We start from the raw sequence: 24,329 nt of genomic DNA on the forward strand, positions 1-24,329 counted from the left end.
GGCCGATGGGTCTCTATAGTACCCGTAGTTCGGCCGATTGGTCTCTATAGTACCTTTAGTTCGGCCGATGGGTCTCTATAGTACCTGTAGTTCGGCCGATGGGTCTCTATAGTACCTTTAGTTTGGCCGATGGGTCTCTATAGTACCTTTAGTTCGGCCGATGGGTCTCTATAGTACCCGTAGTTCGGCCGATGGGTCTCTATAGTACCCGTAGTTCGGCCGATGGGTCTCTATAGTACCTTTAGGTCGGCCGATGGGTCTCTATAGTACCTGTAGTTCGGCCGATGGGTCTCTATAGTACTTGTAGTTCGACCGATGGGTCTCTATAGTACTTGTAGTTCGACCGATGGGTCTCTATAGTACCCGTAGTTCGGCCGATGGGTCTCTATAGTACCTTTAGTTCGGCCGATGGGTCTCTATAGTACCTGAAGTTCGGCCGAGATGTATAGGTACCTTATACAATACCGCATTGATACAATGCAAAACATTTTTGACATGACCCCTGTATTAGACGTTATAGGGCTCCGTCTCCGTGCTCTGCACTTGGGATACCCTCAAGTAAGAAATGTCTATTACCTGGAACCAAACTGACGTCCCATTATAGTGTTATATCACAGAAATGTAATGTCGCAGATACATTGACATATATTTTCTCCTGCTCCATTAAAATCACCTAAATGGGCCAGACATGTCTCCTTGTTTCTCTCTTGCAGTTTTTAGCCTCAAGGCAGGGTTTGTAAATGACTCTTTGTATGTCACGGTTCTGTGTGTTTTCCTCAAAGGGGCACTGGGAGAATGATTAAACAGAACAAAAACATACTAAACATTGGCAGGATCTTTATTATCATAAACAAGTAAATGTATATAGTATGCATATTACTTTCATTAGTCAGACGTATCAATGTAAAACAATGAAACCTGCTAATGCATATACGTAACAAAGACTATGAAGTGCTCAAAATACTTATATCTGTTAATTATCATCAACATATGTATACATTTAAATATTCTCATTAGAGTCCTGTATGTGTGCTACATATATTTGCGGTGAATTGGTCCTCTTGCAAGTCACCTCTGTTAGCATACAAATTTAAGGTGGCGATTATTTACCGGTGTAATATCATCGAGTTGGGTATAACAAGAATACATGTAATATTCGAGAGAAAATGGACAGCTATTATAACATTGTGTTAACTGTTTCATCAGCTAATTACCGGTAAGAAATTTTAGAGACTGCATGGTCTTTACTTTTTCTTTCCGCCTGCTATCGAAGAGGTTTTAACGCAGACAAATGTATGAAAGAACATGCTATTTAGTAGTGAAATCCTATTCCGAACGGTCAACCCCAGCTCGTTCAGGAACCGCTCCTTATTCTCACTACCCCAGCTGATACCTAAAGCGGCACTGTGCTCATGGCAACAGCTGCTGGGGACACAGTAGAATGAGCTGAATGTCAGCGCATTGGCGGCGTGAAGGTTTCCAATGTTTTTCATTGGATCGCTACTGACATCTGGGTCAAGGATAACCATGATTCCGTCGTCCTTCAACACTTTTTTAATTTCCGTCATGGTCTTCTCGGGGTGTGGAAGGTCATGAAGAACATCAAACAGGACGACTACATCAAACTTTTTCATCCAATCCTCTTGGTATCTCTCGCCGTCTACTTTAACGAATGATAGATTACTATCTCTTACCGAAGATTTTGACGCGGCCAATATGGCTTTATCTGATGTATCACATCCGATAACATTCACTCCCGGCATGCCTCTGGCCAGAGGAATGGTAATACTTCCTGTTCCACATCCAACATCCAGAATATTTCTTAGGTTTTTTGAATCTAGTTAAACAAACATACGTATATAAATATAATGATGGCTGTAGAATAGAAGAATCGCTAACTTAAAGGCCATATTAGCCAACAAACTGCTAAGCTTGTTTCTTAAATAAATATTGCTTTCCTTGATTGACAATTTCCCCGAGTTTCGCCTGTTCCGTTAATAATGCATGTGTATGTCCATATATGACTGTTTGGTGACCATTGTAATTGTAATCTTAATTTTTATTTTTATCACGTGCTTATAAGTATCATTCCCCTGAGCCATGCGAGATCTCGTCAGGTCATGCAAACTCCATGGGAGTTGTATTATAAAATTAGTGGAATGATCTGAAGACGTATGTTGACATGGATGCCTATATGGTCATGTATGTAAAAAATGACCGATATTTCTATATTAATGTGATTTCCATCCACACGAAAACATATAGTTATTACCGTGTTTCGTGTTGTCCTGCTATTACACATACTGTGATTGATCATTTCTGCTGACTAGCATTTTAATATAATCTGTCTGTCTACATTGTGTACATACCTGGATGGTAGATTTCCATATTTTGTATGAGCCCATCTACAAGTTTGGCTGTGTACGGGGATCGAACTTGATTTACCAGATCCAATACGAACGGTGCTTCATCAAGGGTGTAACCTTCAAGGAAAGCAGTATAGATGTGATCGAGTTATGTGTGTATGTGTTTACTTTGTAATCTGAAGAAAATAAACGCATAGTGTACATCCGATATATTCAACATTTTTTCAGAAATATGTTTTAGCTAGAGTGATGTTATTACTTAAAGTAAGTTAAGAAAGCTGCACATGAACTTAATCTCTAGCTCTGTATACAAACCAGGTTTTCCACTCTCCGGAAAACATTGCTCAAGGATAGGTAGTGTCTTTAGAAGGTTGGGTTCCCACTCAGCTTTATCAGTCGCCGATAACAAAATCTCAGTGCAGTCGGTCGGTATGGACAAGTTTCCCCCTTTATTCATCTCAATAACGCCTGATGCCATCATCGCCTGGCTTAGCTCCCATACGAACCTGAGAAAGATGGGAATTTATAAATACAGAGTTATGACAGAGATATACTGAAAGGAAATAGTAATGGTTGGTGCGTTATCATGGGAGCAAATCAATTTCGATATCTACATTGTCACATTAGTTTAAATAATCCGCAGATCTGCAGAGGGTTTAAAATCGCATCCTTGGATCAACAGTTGTGAGTAGACACGGCACACCCCCGTGTCTGTAGAAAGGGTAATGCTCAGTCGACCTTTACAGAGGTCAGATACAAAATATAGATACCAAAATCAAGACCACTTTCTGAACCTAACATTAACGTAACTGTCATCTAATCCATTTTGTCATCATAGTCGTTTTCATCATGTAACTCATTTATCATCTAAATTGTTTAATCATCTTATCCATTAATAATTCAGTCCATTTTATCATCAAATACAATTTGGTCATCTGATCAATTTTTAGAAGCCGACACATAGGAAAGTTAAAAGCTATGCTTAGTCTACGTGTCCTTGAAATCTTAACCGACGGCTATAGTGTAACAATGGACATTTTAACCGACGTCTATAGTGTAACAACGGACATTTTAACCGACGTCTATAGTGTAACAACGGACATTTTAACCGACGTCTATAGTGTAACAATGGACATTTTAACCGACGTCTATAGTGTAACAATGGACATTTTAACCGACGGCTATAGTGTAACAATGGACATTTTAACCGACGTCTATAGTGTAACAACGGACATTTTAACCGACGTCTATAGTGTAACAACGAACATTTTAACCGACGTCTATAGTGTAACAATGGACATTTTAACCGACGTCTATAGTGTAACAATGGACATTTTAACCGACGGCTATAGTGTAACAATGGACATTTTAACCGACGTCTATAGTGTAACAATGGACATTTTAACCGACGTCTATAGTGTAATAATGGATATTTTAACCGACGTCTATAGTGTAACAATGGACATTTTAACCGACGTCTATAGTGTAACAATGGACACTTTAACCGACGTCTATAGTGTAACAATGGACACTTTAACCGACGGCTATAGCGTAAAAATGGACATTTTAACCGACGGCTATAGTGTAACAATGGACACTTTAACCGACGGCTATAGTGTAAAAATGGACATTTTAACCGACGGCTATAGTGTAAAAATGGACACTTTAACCGACGGCTATAGTGTAAAAATGGACATTTTAACCGACGGCTCTAGTATTACAATAAATGTTCTGTTACGGACCAACATAAATTGATTATGAAAAAGGATCTTATTTGGGTTTCCATTTCATATAAGATGTTATTGAACGAGTCTTAGAAGTTTTGTTTCCTCGACCCTTAACACGAGTTTCATAACATCCCGTGTATAATGAAAACAAATTCATTTTAACGGGTTTTAGAATCAAATGTAAAGATTAACCAAGGTGATATTGTTCATTTTTTCATTCATGACGTAACATCATAGTTCATATCATGACGTCACTTTCGATTTTTGATTTACGTGTTAGGATACCATTAAAAAAAATTGTCTCACAGATTGCATTTATACTGGTAATAAATACAATTTAACAAGCGTTTACTTGCTATATCCTCATTTACGAATGTTAACTGTCTTTTTTTAATTAATACGTGCTAAAGAACCTTGCAGGATGGCCCACGAAGGAATTCTTTGTAAAACATTTTATTTTGATAAAAGATGTCAAAATACACATGGAATGGCCTATTATTTTTAATTTCTATTTTTGGTGCAATTACAGCGCCACCTTTTACTGATTTCGATTGAAAATTTTACCAAGAGATTTCAAATGCCGCTAGTATCTTAATGAAAAAATATTTTCTGCCTTACCATAAACACACTCGACCAAAATGAACTATTTTTTAATATTGTATGCCCGACATAATTTACATAATACATGAAAATGGGTGGCAGTCAGGGATACTTTTTTCGTCATTTTGATTTCAGTAATTCAGAAAAAATTTGGCATTTGCTTATATGATTGGTAAAGGTGTTTTTAAAAGTAAAAAGTTGTCTGCACTCAAATACGAACATTGTTGAATAAATGGATTTTAGTATAGGTCTAATTCGCAAAAAGAACTGTCTTTATATTTTGAATTGTTCTCACATAAAAATGAAATACACTTTTTATATAGTTGTTACGTGTTCGTAAGTGCAAAAGATCAGGCTTCAAATAGAGAGTATAGTTGTCAACATTTTGTCTGAATTTATACATTTTTTTAGTTGTTATTGACGGGTCATGCTGCCATCTGGTATATGCTATTGACTGAAGGGCCACCTGTTGACCAAATGAGAAAATGGTTTCCAAATAGTGGAAAAGAAAAGTTATGAGGAATTGATCATATTTGATGAATCAATCATTTTTAATGAAAAAGCTTTGTGGGCCAAAATCACTATATAGCTGCAACAGGTCCTTTTCAGCTATTTCGTTGTTTCTGTCTTTCTTTAATCAATACGTGCTAAATTTTCAGCTATTTCGATGTTTCTGTCTTTCTTTAATCAATACGTGCTAAATTTTCAGCTATTTCGTTGTTTTTGTGATAGATTCGCTACTCATCTGACATACAGTACGTAGCGCCAAAATGAAGTCATAACAACGCAATTGTTCTCAATCAGAATCATCGAATTGATCAAAATGACTCAATGATCACGCCGTGTAATCTACATGCGTCTATGCGCTCACAGATCATCGACGAAGCTTTCAGTGGCAATGTAAGATTATATTACACTAGTGACATATGTAAGGGATTCACCAGGTGACAGGCTGATTATGTGATGAAATGTTATTATAACTGGTGTACTAGGCTACATTTCATATCGCACCTGTCCTTCATGTGTAGCTCAGTAGCAAGTTCACGTGGCGCCATGGGTCGTGCTGCTATTGCCTGAAACAAGTTCAGCCTCTTTGATAACTTCATGCCTGAGCGTACGACTGGGTCAGACACCGCCCTCTGAACAAGCTTCGTATACAACTGCCGATTCATGTTTGTTGTGCTGAAAACAATTCCGATAATTTAAGATATTAATCATAAACTGAATTAAAACAGTGACGCAATAATATTAATGATTAGCACATATCTAAACACAGCAACAATGTATTGGACTTAAGGATGTACTGCTCTCCTCAATGGTTGTACTCACGTTCAAGTCTCTCTTTGATCTTGTGAAAGTTTTCTTTTGTAATATTTACCAAAATATGTTCGATCTTATTAACAATTACAAATCTGAAAAATGTGTCTAAAATCTAAACATCTTTTGCTAAGTTTATAGAACATTTTTCACAAGAACCTAATGAATTACCAATTAGGAAGTCATTCTGAAAATATGTGTTTCTTGCCCTTCATAAAAGTCTGATTTATTTCACCTTTTTCATTAGTATGTGGTCATTTCTAATTGTACCAAGCTTTTGTTGCTGTACAACTTTGTAATGTTCAATACAATGAAAGTATCAAACAACAAATTATAATTATCCATTATTGAGATTTAATTTATCATTGTTTTTTATTTCTATATACATATATTTTTGGTATAAGTTACCTACTCCCATTTTTATGGCTGTTTTAGAAATATAAATTGGTTTCTTTTTGATCTGCTTAACATTTTCAAAAAAAAAATGATAGAATCTGCAAAGAAAAAAAGTAAAGAAATTGGTGAAAAATGAGTATGTTACCATAAGAAGTTAAAAGGTAGGGGTAAATTAAGTTGCTATTCTGAGTTAAATGAATAGGTTAAAGAAAATTAACTTCCGTGATTTAAAGAAAATACTAAAAATTTTGTCAATTCTACAATCATTCATACATATATGACAACATATTTATGAAAGATATTGTATAGATTCGTCGTGTAAAATGTCAAAACAGCAAAAATCATTAAAATCACATATTGTGTCAAACTAGTATCTTTGACCGGTCATACCACAAAAGCGAGGACACGGACGGTTAATCCTCATGCATTTTCTGCCTTGCTATTATAACTCCCCTTTCCAAAATGTGTATGTAAACATAAGTTTAACACATGATTTGTTCTGTGTTTTTTTTACATCATAGAGTTGATAACAGTGAATGAGAAGTTTACATACCGTACAGATGATAGGCTGTCGGCGTGTCTTCCTCTGAATCCCTACTCCTTCATACAGACCAGTCGGAAAATCCTGTTCGATGTTTATATAAGCCAGGTCGGCGACTTGACACTATTTCCGTTTCGATGACTGATCTGAGATTATACACATCAGTTCAGAGATCGTTTGGCTTTGTATCGGTTAATGTCCAGATACTACGGAAGCGTATTAGGGCCACTATAAAAAAAATTAAATCGGAAGTACGGATTAGTAATTCGTACGTACGATTTTCAATTTTGAGTTTTAGAGTTCTCCAAACTTTACAAAAATATCACAGTTGTTTAAGAAGTACGCAGTGCCGATACACCATGTTATATATTTTTAACAGATAAAATAAAGAGGGATGCATTAATCCAGGCTTATTGTGAAGGAGTCGTCAAGATGGTAAATATTAGACTATTAATTAATTCTTTGACATTAGGATAGGTAAGAAGGCTATATCAGAAGTCAAGTAGATGGCAGGTCAATCTTAAAACTTATATTGATCTTCATATGTTATCCACCTGTGTAAATGAGTATATCCTGGAATGTCAAAAGATAAGTAAAAATAGCTTTTGGAAAGATGTCTTTCAAGCTGGGATAAGGTTTCATGAATGTAATAGGGTAAAACAAATTAAAAAGAAAAACATCTGGAAAACTTCATTGTGATATAACAAAGACGTAACCATTGGAAAAATAAGGGTTTTTTTTCAGGATAAGGTATAATAAAGGGGTAACAATTGTAGATGATCTTATTAAAAACAATAACACCTACACTTTCTACACATCCCAAGAATGTATAAAAAAATCTATCAAATAGATACACATTTTTTTTCTAATGTCATGGTGTGATATCTGCCATTAAAACATACTTAGCAAAAGTTGATTCCTAAAATAATATAAGAGTTTACCCGATAATGTCCAATAATATTGCTTGTTCCATAAGAAAGATAAAAGGAATAAAAGATATCTATAATTTTATGATGAAAAATATTACTGTTTCTACTGGTGGGAACAATGGGAAGACATATTGGAATTAAACGATTTAAACCGGGGAGTGAATTTTGAAAAATTAGAAACAAAGAATACAAAACTGCAATGGTTTCAGTACAATTAGTACAACATACTTAATCATCAATAGCCCACTTTGTACACTTTGTAATGAAGACCAAGAAACAATACTACATATTATGTTGGAATGTCGAGAGGTGCGGAGTTTCTATAAAGTAGATGCGGTTTTTTTTATTTCTTTATTCAATAAAAAAATGTTTCATTTTTGGTTTATTTATAAACAATGAGACTGTCATAGGTAACTAACTTGATAATGAAGTATTAGTTAATCATTAAATATTATATATACAGGACAAGATGTTTACAAAAAAAAACCTGAGTCCAAATGTTGTAATTAAGTATTTGAAGGAATATTACACATTGCAGAAGGATGAGACTGCTTTGAGTAATTACGTATGTTTTTGTGTATATGCCTGATAAAACTGGTTTAATCGGTGTGTATCTTGTCAATTATGCCGATGACTCAGTTGTTATGGTAAGAGTTGATATGACCAACAAAGAAAGCGGGGCCCTTGACACGATTGATCAGGCTATCAGGAAACTGTAATGTCTGTGTGTGTGTGTGTGTGTGTGTGTGTGAGGAAGTGTTAGAATGTATACAAATGTATGACTATGTATGGTTGTCTATATACATGTACTTATTGTTGTAGTTTATCTGATGATGATGATGATGATGATATGATGATGATGATGATGATGATGATGATGATTACAAACCATATCTATTTGAAGTGATGGTTGTTTGTCTATGTGGCGTTTATGTATTTATTCAATGAATTCACACGTATAAATTAGGGTTGACAGTAGTAAAACTGATATCTATAGACAGGGTTACAAGGTTTGTATTGTTCGTGCAAGGAGTTCACCATGCCCTGTCAGGCATTAGACTGGTACATGTATAACGGTTTCAGTATTAGTAACAGACAAACACTGCCTCTGTAAGATTAATAAGGCTCTGTCGTAAACAAGGGTGGGATTTTTTTCTTGGCGCTATTTCTAGCATCGGGTTAGATAAGGCAAAGTTTGGGTTACATACAGTATAGTTTAAGATGTGGGGAATCAGGACAATCCGGATCACAGGTACATGTACTTGTGGACATGATTATGATGTTTTTAATTAAAATGTTACGTTATAGACGAGTAAATTATTGTCTTACAATTACATGCTTAATCTCACCATCAACGCTCTCGAGGAAATATTTATTCTCCCTGAAATATTCATTATTTTACTGCTACAAGCCTATGTGCCATCGATTCAGAAATTGTTGTTCTTCTAAGCTGGCCATAATTTATTTGCTGTTGTTCACGCATTGCTCCGAAATGTATATCCAAACTCAAATTAAGCTACGATCACATAAGGTATTCAGTGTTCCTTTACGGAAGAGGTATAGACAGCGCCCCTACCGGCCAACAACGCAGCTAGTAAGGGCGTTTACACCCGATGCAGACCGAAACATTATTTTGTAAACATCCGCGAAATTAAAACATCAATATCGGACTGCATCGGGTGTTAACGCCGTTACAAACGGCATAGTCGGTCGGAAGAAACGTCAACTATAGATGGCGCCGTTTTGAAGGACTGATCAACGCAATTTTAACGTTTTCTCCTGTTACCTGATAATCTTTTAGCAAAACGCTAACGCCAAGTCAGTATTTTGTCAAAATCTAAACTGAATTTTGCGGAAATGAGTGCATATTTAACTTCTCCGCGAGGTAAGCTAAGAAAAAATGGCTGAAGCGTGCAATTCCAACAGAACATTTGACCACGTCACTACTTAATCTGTGTTTATACACGCTGGGCTTAACAACCATGCTTAGTCTGAGACGGAAATTGTGGATTGTGAATAAAAACGTATAAGATATTAAAGACAAATGTTGAGTTGTTTCTTTTAGTTATGTTAACAATACTGGTGTCTTTACGTATACTCGTTATTATCTTAGCAACCACGGCTGCCGTAGTTACCGACGTCCCAACACATTTTGAATTTTATTTTCTTCGTACTGTTTTTAAACGATTTTTTATGTAAATATAAGGATTGTACCTCATTTTGACTGCGTATACGGTAGTATGCCCGCAGTTGGCAACGAACGCGTTCGATAGGATATCTTCGTTAAAAACTGCGGCCATACTACCGTATATGCAGTCAAAATGAGGTACAATCCTTAAATAAATGATTTAAGTTTGGTTAGCTTTATGTCGAAATTAAGATAACCAAATTCAATTCCTAACAAGGTAAATTGATCTTTTACCAACTGCAGATTAAGCTCAGGTAACACAACAGCTGTTGGAGAACAGCATAGCTCGTCTCGCAAATGTTTGTCAATAGATAATTAAGATATATTAATTGGTATGGTTTCGCAAATTTTCAGTAATAATACGTATCTATATTGTTTACTTGATCAGATTGTGTATTGTGTATTCATGCAATTTTCAAAAACATAACAATTAATATATATATGTAAAGTATTTATTGACAAACATTTCTTTTAATTTTTAATAAAAACTTATTTTAGTGAGCGTTGTCTCCCTTGAAAAATGAGAACCGTTATCAATTGTCTAACGTGAGCATTTTCGCATTGTTTTGCTCCGTTTCATTCCAGGAAGGGATAGTATAACTTTAGAGGGACTCTTTTACCAAATATCAGCACCCTAGTATACTTATAAAGTGATGTATTGATAGCTTTCAACACTGACAAAAATGTTTAAATGTCTTGCTTTTTTGTCCAAAAATGTATCTTTTTAAATCTTTCAGTTTAACTCCGGCAAGGGATAGTTTAAACCCTAATACCAAACCTAGTTAATAGCCCTAATACCATGTATTACTTTGCAACACAAACTTAATGCAAACACTTGGGATACATCCTGAATCTGATATATTATTAAATAGTAAATCTAAAACCGGAAGTAAAAACAATTTTCCCTCAATACAACATTCATTTAACAATCCGTCTGGACCGTGGGATTTTCCTTTTTTAAGATTAATGATTGATGTTGTTATTTCCTGGAGTGAAATTGGGTGAAATATAGTTCGTCGAATATGACGTCATCACTGATGACGTCATCTATCGCATCCTCAACATTACTATTACCAGAATTTGCTTACTTGCTTAAAGTGATCAAAAATTTCCCCCATGGACATTTTTGGTTTATTGGGCTTGTTTTTAGCAAAGATTTTATATAACCATTTTGGATTGTATTTCCGTAAAAACTCCCGCCTGTCGCCCTTGTAATTTAAATATTGTCTTTTCAATCTAGATTCCAACAATTTATATTGTCTTTTCCTAAGGGTTAGTTCTGTATGGGTTCTTTCATTTTTGGTATTATTGGTATTGAAATCATTTTATGCTTTAAAGTATAGTTTACGAAATTTTCGAACTTCATCGTTAAACCATGGTTTATCATCCATGGTCTCACGGGATACAGGTTGCGGCGCACGCTTTCAATTTCAGCAGGGAACTGTTCATTAATGCTAAAAGAAGAACCGCGTAACTTGTAGGCCTGGCCAAGAACGTACTCCAACTCTTTGTGATAGAGAAAATGTGCCACTATTGGTCGTGGTTTACCGTTCCTGGATCGACCAAACCGATGTACGTTCCCGAATTCGACGTGGAAGTCCACACCAAGTTCAGCACGTACAAAATTACGTAATAATGCTTCCGTATTCTCATCTTTCTGATCACCATGCAATCCATTAAATATGAGATTGTTCTTCATCGAACGACGTCGAATATCTCTTCGTTCATGGCGTCATTTTCTTTTCTCATACTTTCAACACTATTCCTTATTGTAGATACATTGTAGATCGGTTTCAGTGTTCTTCTTAACATCACTCACAGAGGTTTGGATAACTTTAATTTCACTACTCACGGTGTCATACTTGTCACTAAGGTATTTGGTGCTTTCCTCTATGTCACAAGATTGGGAACCAATATCATGAATCTTTTTTTCCAATTCGGCGTTTTTCACCTTTACATTGCCCAACTCGTGTTCCAATTTATTTACTTTAATAGACAAGGCGGACAGAGTATCCTGTACTTTGTCAACTTTATTGTTCAAGCGGGTATCCATTTAAGAGATAAGATCCAATATTGCATCAAGTTTACGGTCAGTTGAGGAGTTACTAAAATCTTCTGAGTATAACACATCATGGGCTCCTCCAACTACCTCGGATGTAGGCTTGGCCATAGCTATATATCACTTATATCAGACTGTCACTGTCACGACGACCAAGACAACACAGGTAACACTTATACAGGTAAGGCGAGAACCCATCAGCACGATTTTCCGCGTAGAGCGAGTCAACACAAAGAAACTGGTTTGTTATGCAATATATATGGGTATATAAATATATATATACACTGTATGGTACGACTGTGTCAAATAAATGTTCATTTCATCGGAAATTTCAGCCTCAATCTTAATTTCACTGATACCTGTCCGTTGCGACGAAGTCTCCGCAGCGAACTGCACATTTTGGGTGTACAAATATGTGTAAAGCGATGATTAAATCTAGAAAACATCGGAGCACTGTACATCGTCTGATCGTATCGACGCCATCTTGTTAATACCGTACATATTACAGCTAGTGTTGTTAATACCGTACATATTACAGCTAGTATTGTTAATACCGTACATAGTACAACTAGTGTTGTTGATACCGTACATATTACAGCTAGTGTTGTTAATACCGTACATATTACAGCTAGTGTTGTTAATACCGTACATATTACAGCCAGTGTTGTTAATACCGTACATATTACAGTGTTGTTAATACCGTACATATTACAGCTAGTGTTGTTAATACCGTACATATTATAGCTAGTGTTGTTAATACCGTCCATATTACAGCTAGTGTTGTTAATACCGTACATATTACAGCTAGTGTTGTTAACACCGTACATATTACAGCTAGTGTTGTTAACACCGTACATATTACAGCCAGTGTTGTTAATACCGTACATACAGTAATACAGCTTCTGGTGTTAATACTGTACAGAAAACTGGCGTAGGGTAACACCAGCCTTCTCTAGAAGACTAATGAATGCTCCCGTATCCCAAAACCCATACAATGTAGTGACAAGTACTCACGTGTAGTGGCTGTATGTATACATTGCGGGGTTCAGGATCAAAGATACCGCTCTCTGACACCCCGCGGGATTAAATACTAGCTCATGTGGCCTCAGACCACAATTATACTTCCGGGTCGTCGTACACGAATGTAGTACATATTGAAATTTCAGGACTGTTGCTAAAAAATTTTTCGTGACTTAGCTGTTACAGATATGGACATAATTTTAGCATAGATTTATAGTGCAATATTTAATCTAGTGGCAGAATTTTGTTTTGACACCATTTCCATGTTTATTTGTGAGGCAGGACACGGTTATTTAGGCTTGAGTAGTAATATTTTAAGATTTTCCGGATTTTCCTACAATAAAGTCGGGTGGTTACACTTTTAAAATATAAATATCTTTGTTTAATGCCGGTCATGGGGTACTTTCCAGCTCACTGTATGTTCAGCTTGAATAGTTCTACCCGTGATGTGAAAACCAGATTTTTTGCAAACTTCTGAAATATTTCAATTTCGATTTTTCTTTGGAAGAACAAAGAGAGAAATTAATTGTGGTCTGAGGCCACGTGCGAAATGAGTTCCAACCAAGGGAGATAACTCCCCCGATTTTCACTACACTCCTCCCTGTTTTATGAAGGGCCCCTCCTGGACTCTGTACACTCCCTGGGAAGAATTGGTGGGCGTCCTAGCATTCATGGATCCGATGGCATGGAGGGCTCCAGATTCCAGGGTTGATGATCTTCCGAGGGACGACAAGGGTGTGGGCCTCCTTAAGCTAGATCTAATCCTATGTCTGTTGTCTTACTCCCATGACTGGAAACGGTGCACTTTGGAACCGTTACTCACATGGGAGATTCTTTCAGAATAGCCGAGATCCTAATTTCTAAAATTCTATTATTGTTTTCCTATTAGCAGCTATGTATATAACTGCTGTGTTAGACGACGGTCAGAGGGTTTTATTCTCAGACTTCCCAACTAACATTTAACTCTGAGTATATATTCAAATATCCAAACTTAAGGGAGTTGGGGTTGTTCCGAAGGCCCCAGCCTGAGAAAACCAAGGGGTTCCTTGAACAACCATTTAATGTTTTATGTGGAGGGATTTTATTGAGTGTTAATGCAACTTACTTCACGAAATTATACCTGCTGAGATGAAGAATAACTACTTGTGCAACTGATATACAGTCAAACCTCGTTAACTAAACGTTAGCTGTAATATGTCGTCGGGATCGTGAAAAAACTTCGAGTTATCCCAGTCTTCCAGTTAACCGAGTTTCAAGGTAGACATGTTGGTATATTATATCTATAAAAATCATTTACATAAACCAGAGAACCATAGGTCTATGCATAAACACGCATCCTTAACAGAAACACGCCTATTTGATTTCAAATACTGTAATTATAACAAAATCGTATTTATTATTTATGCTAGACACGACATTTCTAACAAGAAATATCTTTAGAAAAGATAAACGGCATAGTTTAATGCTTGTGGTTATAATGTAAAACTGCTGGTGAAACAAATTAACGAACTAATTAATAAATGCGCAGTTTCCACATGGATAACAAAATTATAACAGTTTGAATCATTTTTGGTGATGATAAGACCAATCATTTGAATCAGGAATATGATGTTTTCATTTCAAAATATTTTATTAAATAAATCATTTGAATTAATTTAAATACAATATTTCATAATAGAGATATATATACAAATTGGATTGGACAACAGGCTTAGCCTATACAGGTCCTTTCCATACTTCCGTTAACATAAATATTATTAATAATTTTAGTGGTATAGTTGCAAATATAATTATGCAGAGAAAAAGTAAAATGGAATGCTTATTATCAATTTTTGGAAAAGAAAAATCGTAACTGAGAGGAGAGTTTTGCTTTATAATAGAGAATAATTTATTGAAGAGAATGTCTAACAGAGAAGAGAAAAGATTAACAAAAAATTAAATATATAAATAAGTAGAAAAATGAAAAATAGATATAACAGTAGTTAATGGAGATGATGAGTAAACAAAAAGAAAAAAAGAAAAAAGAAGAGAAAACCATCACCTTTCTTCATACATACATACATACATACATACACACACACACACACACACACACACACACACACACACATACATACATACATACATACATACATACATACATACATTTACATACATACATACTACGTACGTACGTACGTACATACATTTATTAGGATTTATTAGGATAATTAATGGATGCAGGCAGAAGCTTCTATATCCATATCAACAATATATGTACGTAAAATAAATAAATGATCGATTTCCAGTATATCAATGGCTATGTTTCCTCAACATATCTAAAATGTTAAACTTTAAAATGCATATTTTTCCAGTGTTTATCTAGCATTACTTCAAAGTTGTATACAGTATCTGCATCTATAATATGTTGCGGCAAATTATTCCATACATCTATTATTCTGTTACTGAAGAAATTCCTTCTTAACTCTAGATTACAACGTTTCTTAAAAATTTTCTCAGAGTGACCCCTCGTCCTTCTAGAACTGTCCATTTGGGAAAAGTTCTCAGTTACTCTATAATCATAAAGTTTTTTAACTATTTTAAAAACATTGATAATGTCCCCTCTAGTTCTCCGATGTTGTAAAGTTGGAAGATTTAGTCTCTCTAGGCGTTCCTCATATGTAAGGTTTTTGAGTCCCGGAATAAGTTTTGATGCCCTTCTTTGAACGTTCTCGATTAGGTCGATATCTGCTACTCGATATGGGTTCCATACACTTGCCGCGTATTCCAGGTGCGGTCTGACGAGAGCTTTGAATAATAACTTGAACATTGACCTATCAAGATGTACAAACGATCTTCGTATCAGTCCAACTATGCTGTTCGCTTTGTTTACAATGTTATGCAGGTGAGTTTTGAAATTCAGGTCCTCATCGATGGTAACCCTAATGTCCTTTTCATGTGTGATGTTTTTCCAGCTGAATCATCTCTCCTTCCTGTCCATTCATATAGTAATGTCTTTTCTTGGAAGCTTTTATTGATATTACTTTACATTTGTTGGGGTGGAATTTGAGTAACCATTTGTTCGACCAAATTTGGAGTTTATCCAGGTTCTCCTGGAGGATTCTCACATCTTCCTCGTTCCTAATCCGTCTGTATAACTTTGTGTCATCTGCAAATAGCGGCGACGAAGATGTTGGTATTTCAGGAAGATCGTTTATATATACTACAAATAAGATTGGGCCCAGTACAAATAATGTACACTGCTTTGCGGGATGCCGCTGATTACGGGGTATGTTTCTGACATCTCACCATTAACAATAACACGCTGACATCTATTACTCAGGAAATCCTCTATCCAATTTACTACTTTTTGGCTTACGCCATATCCTATCAATTTCTTGAAGAGGCGTTTATGCGGGACTTTATCAAATGCCTTCATAAAATCCATATAAATTACATCTATTTCTCCTCCATTATCTATAATTGCTGTCCAATCTTCTAAAACCTTCAGCAACTGAAGTTGGGTTGATCGTCCCGAGATAAATCCAAATTGTTTAGAGCTTAAAAGATTATTCTTATCCATGTGATTAACTATACTGTTTCTAACTAACTTCTCTAGAGTCTTTACAACAATACTTGTCAGACTGACAGGTCTATAATTTCCTGGATCCGACTTCGATCCTTTCTTGTATTTGGCAGTGATGTTAGCTTCTTTCCATTCTTGAGGTAGTTTTCCATCTTCCAATAAACGGTTGAAAATCTCGGCTAAGGGTGTACTGATAAAATGTCTCAATTCCTTAAGAACTTTCGGGTGAATTTTGTCTGGCCCCTGCGATTTATTTTCATTTAAATTTGCTAAAATCTTTTCAACGACTAATGGATTACAAATTATCTCCTCAAAAGGGTGATTTACAGTTCTAGTATTAAATTCCGGTAGGTCTCCAGATGGTTCCTTCGTAATATATGTAATCTAAATTCATTATATAAAGGACATTCTAGAAAAAAAATGTTCAACATTTTCTAATGGTGCACCACATTCACAGGAGCAATCATCAGTCAAGTGATCAATAAATATATCATGTAAGAATATGATGTTATCAATGTGTCTTTTGAATAGATACATCCACTTATTCAGCTTGCATTAAATCTTAATTTTGTTTCGTCTTTAACTTCATATCTGCATTTTGCATTTACCACTACATTAACCAATCTTCATCTTGACCAGTAACGCCACCTTTCGCGTCATATCCGGGGCCAAAAGAAAATTATACGGCTATGCCGAAAAAGTAAATTATATATGATACAATACTATCGTTTCGTTTTGAAATCAAGTAAGCCAGTATATTTGTGATTGGGAGTCGTGTCCGACATGCCATTTCTAAGTGAGTGAAAGACGAGAAGATTAATACAAATTCCATCACTTTAAAATCTATTTAAATAATTTCTATCGGGGTACAAAAATTATATTATCGTTAAAATCATAAAAAAATAATATACGAAGTCTGCGGCAAATAATACATACACAAATGTATCGGCACAGATCACGTATTGACAAGTGCAGTAGCAGCAGGAAATGCACAGTTTATCATAGTTCGATCAGAAACGAAGTCCTGGAATTAATTCACACGTTACCTGGCCATAGTTGTGATTTCAGGTGTGTCGGATATTCCGCCTGAACGCACATGGCGACATAGACAGAGGTACAGAGGCGCCAGCTTGGGTGTAATTTGGGTATAATTATCGCACTGCTTTAATCATCAAAGGGATTATGTAAGTTCTGTTTGTAAACATGCATCAATACTGTTGGATCTTAATAAAGACGGATTTTACAGTAAAAATAGTCAGATATGTTTAAGGTAATTTAATAACAAAACGAAACAAAACCTGGATATTTCCCGTGCACGAAATTGTAAACAATTTAACCAAGACGTACGTATACGATGAGTATTTTGTTGACACATTTTGTTTAAAAATGAAAATGATGTTTTCAACTTCGGGATAACCGGTACATTTCACATAGGTTTTATAATATCGCGACCAATATTTTACTTCGGAATAACCGAGTTTTTGGAATTATCCGAGTTTGAATTATCCGAGTTTTTATTGCTAAGAAAAAGAAGGATTTTTGCCGGGACCGGAGTAATACTTCGAGATCAACGGGGTTTTCGAGTTATCAGAGTTCGAGTTAACGAAGTTTGACTGTATGTACAATATTTACAATTCCCTATCTGAGGAAAGGCTTTAGGTTGCTTGTTAAGCCCCAGTTCGGATGAGGGTTTTACTACTAAGTGGTAGGTCCCAGTACCCGACGGTTCTATGGGCAACACTTAAGCCATAACTGATCCTATATACATTAGATGTATTTTAACCAATTAAACAAAAACTGATAGCTTCATAGAATAAAAATGCTAGGAGTGTAGCCCCCCCCCCCCCCCCCCCCCCTTTATTGGAGAGCACTCTTGATAAAAAATAACTACTTATACTAGAAGTGTACTCCATTCCTTACCCCCTCTTTTAAAAAGAGGTGTGGTCTCTGTGACCAATGGCTATCTGATAACCTTATTGATTTTTAATTATGTATAAGTTCTCAGGGAAGGGTCTCTCGGGTAAGCTATATACCAGTTAATGCAACAAGTCTCCACAGATTCCTCCCTCTCCACCTGAGTACTTGATGGAGGAGCCTGTGGCTACCTTGAGAACTTGTGCTGGAGGGATAGAACCTCACACCTTATCATCTGTTGGTGTTGTGGCAGCGTGCACACCCCCAGAGGCTCTCCGATCCATAAATTGAGGAGAGATCTTTGGCTGACTGCACGCCCCCCTTGAGGGACTTTAAGTTCCATCAGCACCAGAGTGCCTTGAACTCTAAACCCTCCTTCCGAGAATTAGAGAATTCCGATATTTCATCAAGTATATAAATATCAACTGGGATGCTGCCTGCTGAGGTTCCTATGGAACCCCGCGGTGCACATTACTGGTTACATAAACATATACAAGAATGGTCAGAGCAGTGGGAATGAAGAAGCAGGGAAGTTGGCTGAACTGGGGAGGAGTGCGCCAGAAGAAACTGTCCTGGAAGGAGATATGGAGTATGGAACCCCAAAGACTGCAATTCCAGCTGAAGTCTGTATACGATGTGTTGCCGACACCTACCAATCTTGCGACATGGGGTATAACAGACGACGCAAACTGTAAGCTTTGCGGGAGGCCAGCAAACCTGGACCATACCTTATCTTCTTGTTCAGTTGCCTTGGCAGATGGGAGGTACACGTGGCGACACGATAAGGTCTTGTCTGTCCTTGCAGATACACTGGAGAGGAGCAGGAAGAAACCAAGGAAAAAGAAAAGGGGCCTGCGATTTGTAAACTTTGTCAAGGCCGGGGAGCAGACTACGAGAAGCACAGTGGAAGGGAGCGGATTGTTAGGAACAGCAGGAGATTGGCAAATGAGAGCAGACCTCAAGGGCCGCATGCAGTTTCCACAAGAAATAGCAGTTACCAATCAAAGGCCAGACATCGTCCTGTGGTCTACATCAATCAAACAGGCTGTTCTTGTACAGAATGCTGAAAGCACTCAGAGAAAGGCAAGGATCAAGTGGCCACCAAGTAGTAAAAAGGTAGAATGGGAGAAGTTTGACCAGGATGTAGACATAATCTTAAACACATCACTAGCAGGAGGCGTAGATAGAAAGATACAGGTCATGGCGACAATTATGTACAATGTAGGATTGGACAGGTTTGGGGCAGAGGAGGTGAAGAAGCAAGGAGAGGTGACAGCAAATAAGAACAGAAGGCAGAGAGAGATAGCCAACCTGAGGAGAGACCTTAGACAGCTGGCAAAACGATTCCGAGCAGCTGAGGAAGAAGAGAAGGCAAAGTTGTCAGAACTGAGAAACATTGCCAGGGAGAAGTTAAAGACTTTGAGAAGAGCAGAGAGAAGTAGGCGAAGGAGAAAAGATCGAGCAAGGGCACGAGCCAGATTCACCGCCAATCCATTCCAATTTACCTCACGGCTGTTAGGTAAAAGAGTCTCGGGAGTGTTAAGAGCAGGAAAGGAGGAAGTAGAACAACATCTGAGAGACATGCACAGTGATCCAAGGAGGAATGAAGATCTAGGCGTGAACGAGAAGCTGATAAAACCAGAAGTACCTGAACACCTGTTTGATGATGCAGAGCCCAGGCTGCGCGAGGTCACCAATGTCATCAGGAAGGCCAGAGCATCATCATCACCTGGACCCAACGGCATCCCATACAAGGAATATAAAAACTGCCCAAGGTTGACTATGAGGTTATGGAAACATCTACGAGTGGTGTGGAGAAGAGGAAAGTTGGCTGACAGCTGGCACCAGACAGAGGGATGCTTGATACCAAAAGAAGAGAACTCGGAGACACTCAAGCAGTTCCGAACTATTTCCCTGTTGAACGTGGAAGGGAAGATATTTCTAGCAGTTCTAGCAAAGAGAATGACCACCTACATGCTAGATAACCAATACATCGACATAGCAGTGCAGAAAGGAGGGGTACCAGGTGTCTCAGGGTGCATTGAACATACTAGCATACTTTCACAGATCATCAGAGAGGCTAAAGAATTGAAAAGAGAATTAGCAGTAGTTTGGTTAGACCTAGCAAACGCTTATGGATCTATGCCTCATAAGTTGGTTCAGATGACGTTGGAGCGGTATCATGTACCAGAGAAAATACGATTGTTACTGCAGAGGTACTTCGACAGATTATAGCTAAGGTTCACAGTCCAAGATTTTACAACATCGTGGCAACGTCTGGAAGTAGGGATTGTGACAGGATGTACCGTGTCCGTGATTCTATTCTCGGCGGCTATGAACTTGATGGTGAAGTCTGTGGAGAAGATGAGCAGAGGACCTTGGATGAGGGCAGGCGTACGTCAACCCCCTGTCAGAGCATTCATGGACGACATGACCATTAGCACAAAGACCATCATTGAAGCTAAATGGACCCTCAAAGAGATCGAGGAAATGGTTAACTGGGCTCGGATGAAGATCAAACCAACAAAGTCCAGGAGTCTTGTACTAAAGAATGGAAAGATGCGGGAGCATAAATTCCAGGTAGGCGAGGAGGTTATTCCAACAGTGTCAGAAAAGCCAGTGAAGTGTCTGGGGAAGTTCTTTGATGACACCTTGGGTGACACCAGGAATGTAAGAGAGACAAGCAAACAACTCGAAGGATGGATGATCGCTGTAGACAGAAGTGCTCTACCAGGGAAATACAAGGCTTGGATTTACCAACATGGAATACTTCCAAGAGCACTTTGGCCTCTACTTGTGTATGACGTGCCATTGACTACAGTCGAGGCGATGGAACGATCTGTGAGCAGTTACCTTAGAAGATGGATCGCAGTCCCAAGGAGTTTCAGCAGTGTTGGATTGTATAGCTCAGGTACCAAGTTACAGTTGCCCATCACGTCAGTAGTGGAAGAGTACAAGGTCACGAAGGTCAGACAACTCCTATTGCTACGAGACAGCAAGGATGACAAGGTACGGGACGCCAAAGTGAAGATCAAGTCAGGTTGGAAGTGGACGGCGAAGAAGACAGTGCAAGAGGCAGAGTCACGTCTGAGGCACGGAGACATCGTTGGCAGTGTGGCAGTGGGAAAGCAGGGACTTGGTGTGACATCGAGGACGAGATGGGGAACATCGTCTGATCAGGAGCGGAGGCAATTGATTCAGAAGGAGGTACGCTCAATGAAAGAGGATACAAGAATGGTCAGAGCAGTGGGAATGAAGAAGTAGGGAAGTTGGCTGAACTGGGGAGGAGTGCGCCAGAAGAAACTGTCCTGGAAGGAGATATGGAGTATGGAACCCCAAAGACTGCAATTCCAGCTGAAGTCTGTATACGATGTGTTGCCGACACCTACCAATCTTGCGACATGGGGTATAACAGACGACGCAAACTGTAAGCTTTGCGGGAGGCCAGCAAACCTGGACCATACCTTATCTTCTTGTTCAGTTGCCTTGGCAGATGGGAGGTACACGTGGCGACACGATAAGGTCTTGTCTGTCCTTGCAGATACACTGGAGAGGAGCAGGAAGAAACCAAGGAAAAAGAAAAGGGGCCTGCGATTTGTAAACTTTGTCAAGGCCGGGGAGCAGACTACGAGAAGCACAGTGGAAGGGAGCGGATTGTTAGGAACAGCAGGAGATTGGCAAATGAGAGCAGACCTCAAGGGCCGCATGCAGTTTCCACAAGAAATAGCAGTTACCAATCAAAGGCCAGACATCGTCCTGTGGTCTACATCAATCAAACAGGCTGTTCTTGTGGAGCTGATCGTGCCATGGGAGGAGAGAATTGAGGAAGCCCACGAGCGGAAGCGGAACAAATACCAAGATCTAGTAGCAGACTGTCAACAGCAGGGGTGGAAAATGTGGTGTCTTCCAGTGGAGGTGGGATGCCGAGGTTTCGTTGGGCAGTCGATGTGGAGGGCACTTCGGATCATCGGTATCACAGGGCCAGAGAGGAGACAACTTATAGGACACCTGGGCAGGGAAGCAGAGCTGGCATCTATGTGGCTGTGGAGGAAGAGAAACGACAAGTGGACAGGAAAGACTGATCAGTAAGACCAAGATAGTGAGATATATATAGTGCATAAAGACAGTGAGGAAAGACTGTGAATAAAGACCAAGACAGCGAAGTGATTCCGGGCTGGGACTTGATCACCCCAGTCGGCGCACCTCTGGAGGTTGTAGTGGACAGCGCCGAAACGACCTAGGAAAGAGGATCCACCTGAAGACGGAATCATGAAGCATCTAATCCAGCAAGATGTGTACAGGTAACTTTTAAGACTTGCCCCTTGAGGTTCTACCAATAAATTGGAACCCTAGGAGGCATTTCTCTATTATGGATATTAGGGGCTCCACCGTCACCTCCAGCTCATAGAAAGCGGTGGCAAGGTGGATATCAGGTTTGGTGTTTGCTGAGGCCAAACCCTCGACCTCCCACAGAAGGTCATCAAACCCCTCTGAAATCCGTGCTGAAACAGAATGATGACCAAGAAAGGTTGCCTGACGGGGGGTAAGGGAGCTAAACACTAATAGATTCAACCCCAGTATCTGATGTTTTCTTACCCCCTAGTCCTGTATCAGCCCCTTCCCAATGGACCTTAATGTCCACTTATGGGGAGTTTTTGTCTCCCTGTATAGGAGAGTGTCATAGGGCCCCCATTCTTCCCCTAGACTGCATGAGTAGGTACCCCCGGGGCCAATCTTCCATGGTTTGACAGACATACTAAGCGGACCCTGGTTCTGTTGGCGCGAAATCCCACGACACTGCAGACAGCGGCCCTTCAGCGCGTTCTCGCGTATGGGTACTACCGACACGTTTTTAAGAAGCTCTGATCCACCTCCTTGGTTCGGATCATTCTGGGTCTTCCATGACACGTCTCTGTTGGAATGGACTTCTCCTGGGGGCTCAGTGTGTTGTTCCCTGACAGGAAGGGGCATATGGGGCTCCACTGTCTCTAGTCTCGTGACATCCTTCCCCATTGCAATTTTGAAGTCACTGACCACCTTCATAATGGCATTATCCACCCAAGAGGATACTGATGTGTTGCCAAATAATGAGCAGTGGACACCGTGGGTGGTTCCTGTGGGTTCTCCCTGTAAGGTGCGAGAGGGATCACCTGATATCCTATTAGTAGCCTGCCGGAGTTCATGTCTAGGATACAGCTGTTCCTGGCTAGGAAATCTACCCCCAGCAACATGTCATCTGTGATCGGTGCTTCACATACCGCCCAGGGGGTCACCGTGGTTCCTAACCCGATGAGTAGGTCCTTAATTTCCCATACATTCTCCACGTTGCCCGTGAAACCTTTGAGTCGGACCCTTTGCCTAGTACCTAGTGGCCCATTCAGGTGATCCAACAATCCTCTCCTGATCAACGTTTTGGTGGCGCTTTGTCAACAACAGCTCTTATGGGTGTACCATTACCCCATCCTGGTGGCGTAGAGTTACGACCTCGGTCCCACGTCTTCCGGTCAGCATTAGGGGAACGATCCCGGTCCCTAGGCAGAAATTGACGGCCTTCATTACCCGTTGACTGTTGGAAACGCCGCGGGGATCCCTCGTACCCGGGAGAGCGAGGTCTCCTGTCGGGATTTCGATTCCCTTCGCGATAAGGAGGGTACCAACGTGGGTCCCCCGCGGGCGGGTAATAAGGATATACCACCTCACCTACACC

At 38.9% G+C, this 24,329-nt stretch overlaps 1 protein-coding gene across 1 annotated transcript; it reads right to left on the minus strand.

Moving 5' to 3' along the window:
• Nucleotides 1–817: 817 nt before the first annotated feature.
• LOC117336028 lies at nt 818–13,156 on the minus strand. Its single transcript, XM_033896359.1, has 6 exons — nt 13,138–13,156; nt 6,960–7,175; nt 5,705–5,875; nt 2,682–2,872; nt 2,370–2,483; nt 818–1,837 (listed from the first exon to the last, which is right to left on the minus strand). The coding sequence occupies exons 3-6, from the start codon at nt 5,863–5,865 to the stop codon at nt 1,245–1,247; spliced, it is 1,059 nt and encodes a 352-aa protein (XP_033752250.1). The 5' UTR covers nt 5,866–5,875; nt 6,960–7,175; nt 13,138–13,156; the 3' UTR covers nt 818–1,244.
• Nucleotides 13,157–24,329: the final 11,173 nt, after the last annotated feature.

The sequence above is a fragment of the Pecten maximus genome, chromosome 10 (assembly GCF_902652985.1).
Source record: "Pecten maximus chromosome 10, xPecMax1.1, whole genome shotgun sequence".
Lineage (NCBI taxonomy): Eukaryota > Metazoa > Mollusca > Bivalvia > Pectinida > Pectinidae > Pecten > Pecten maximus.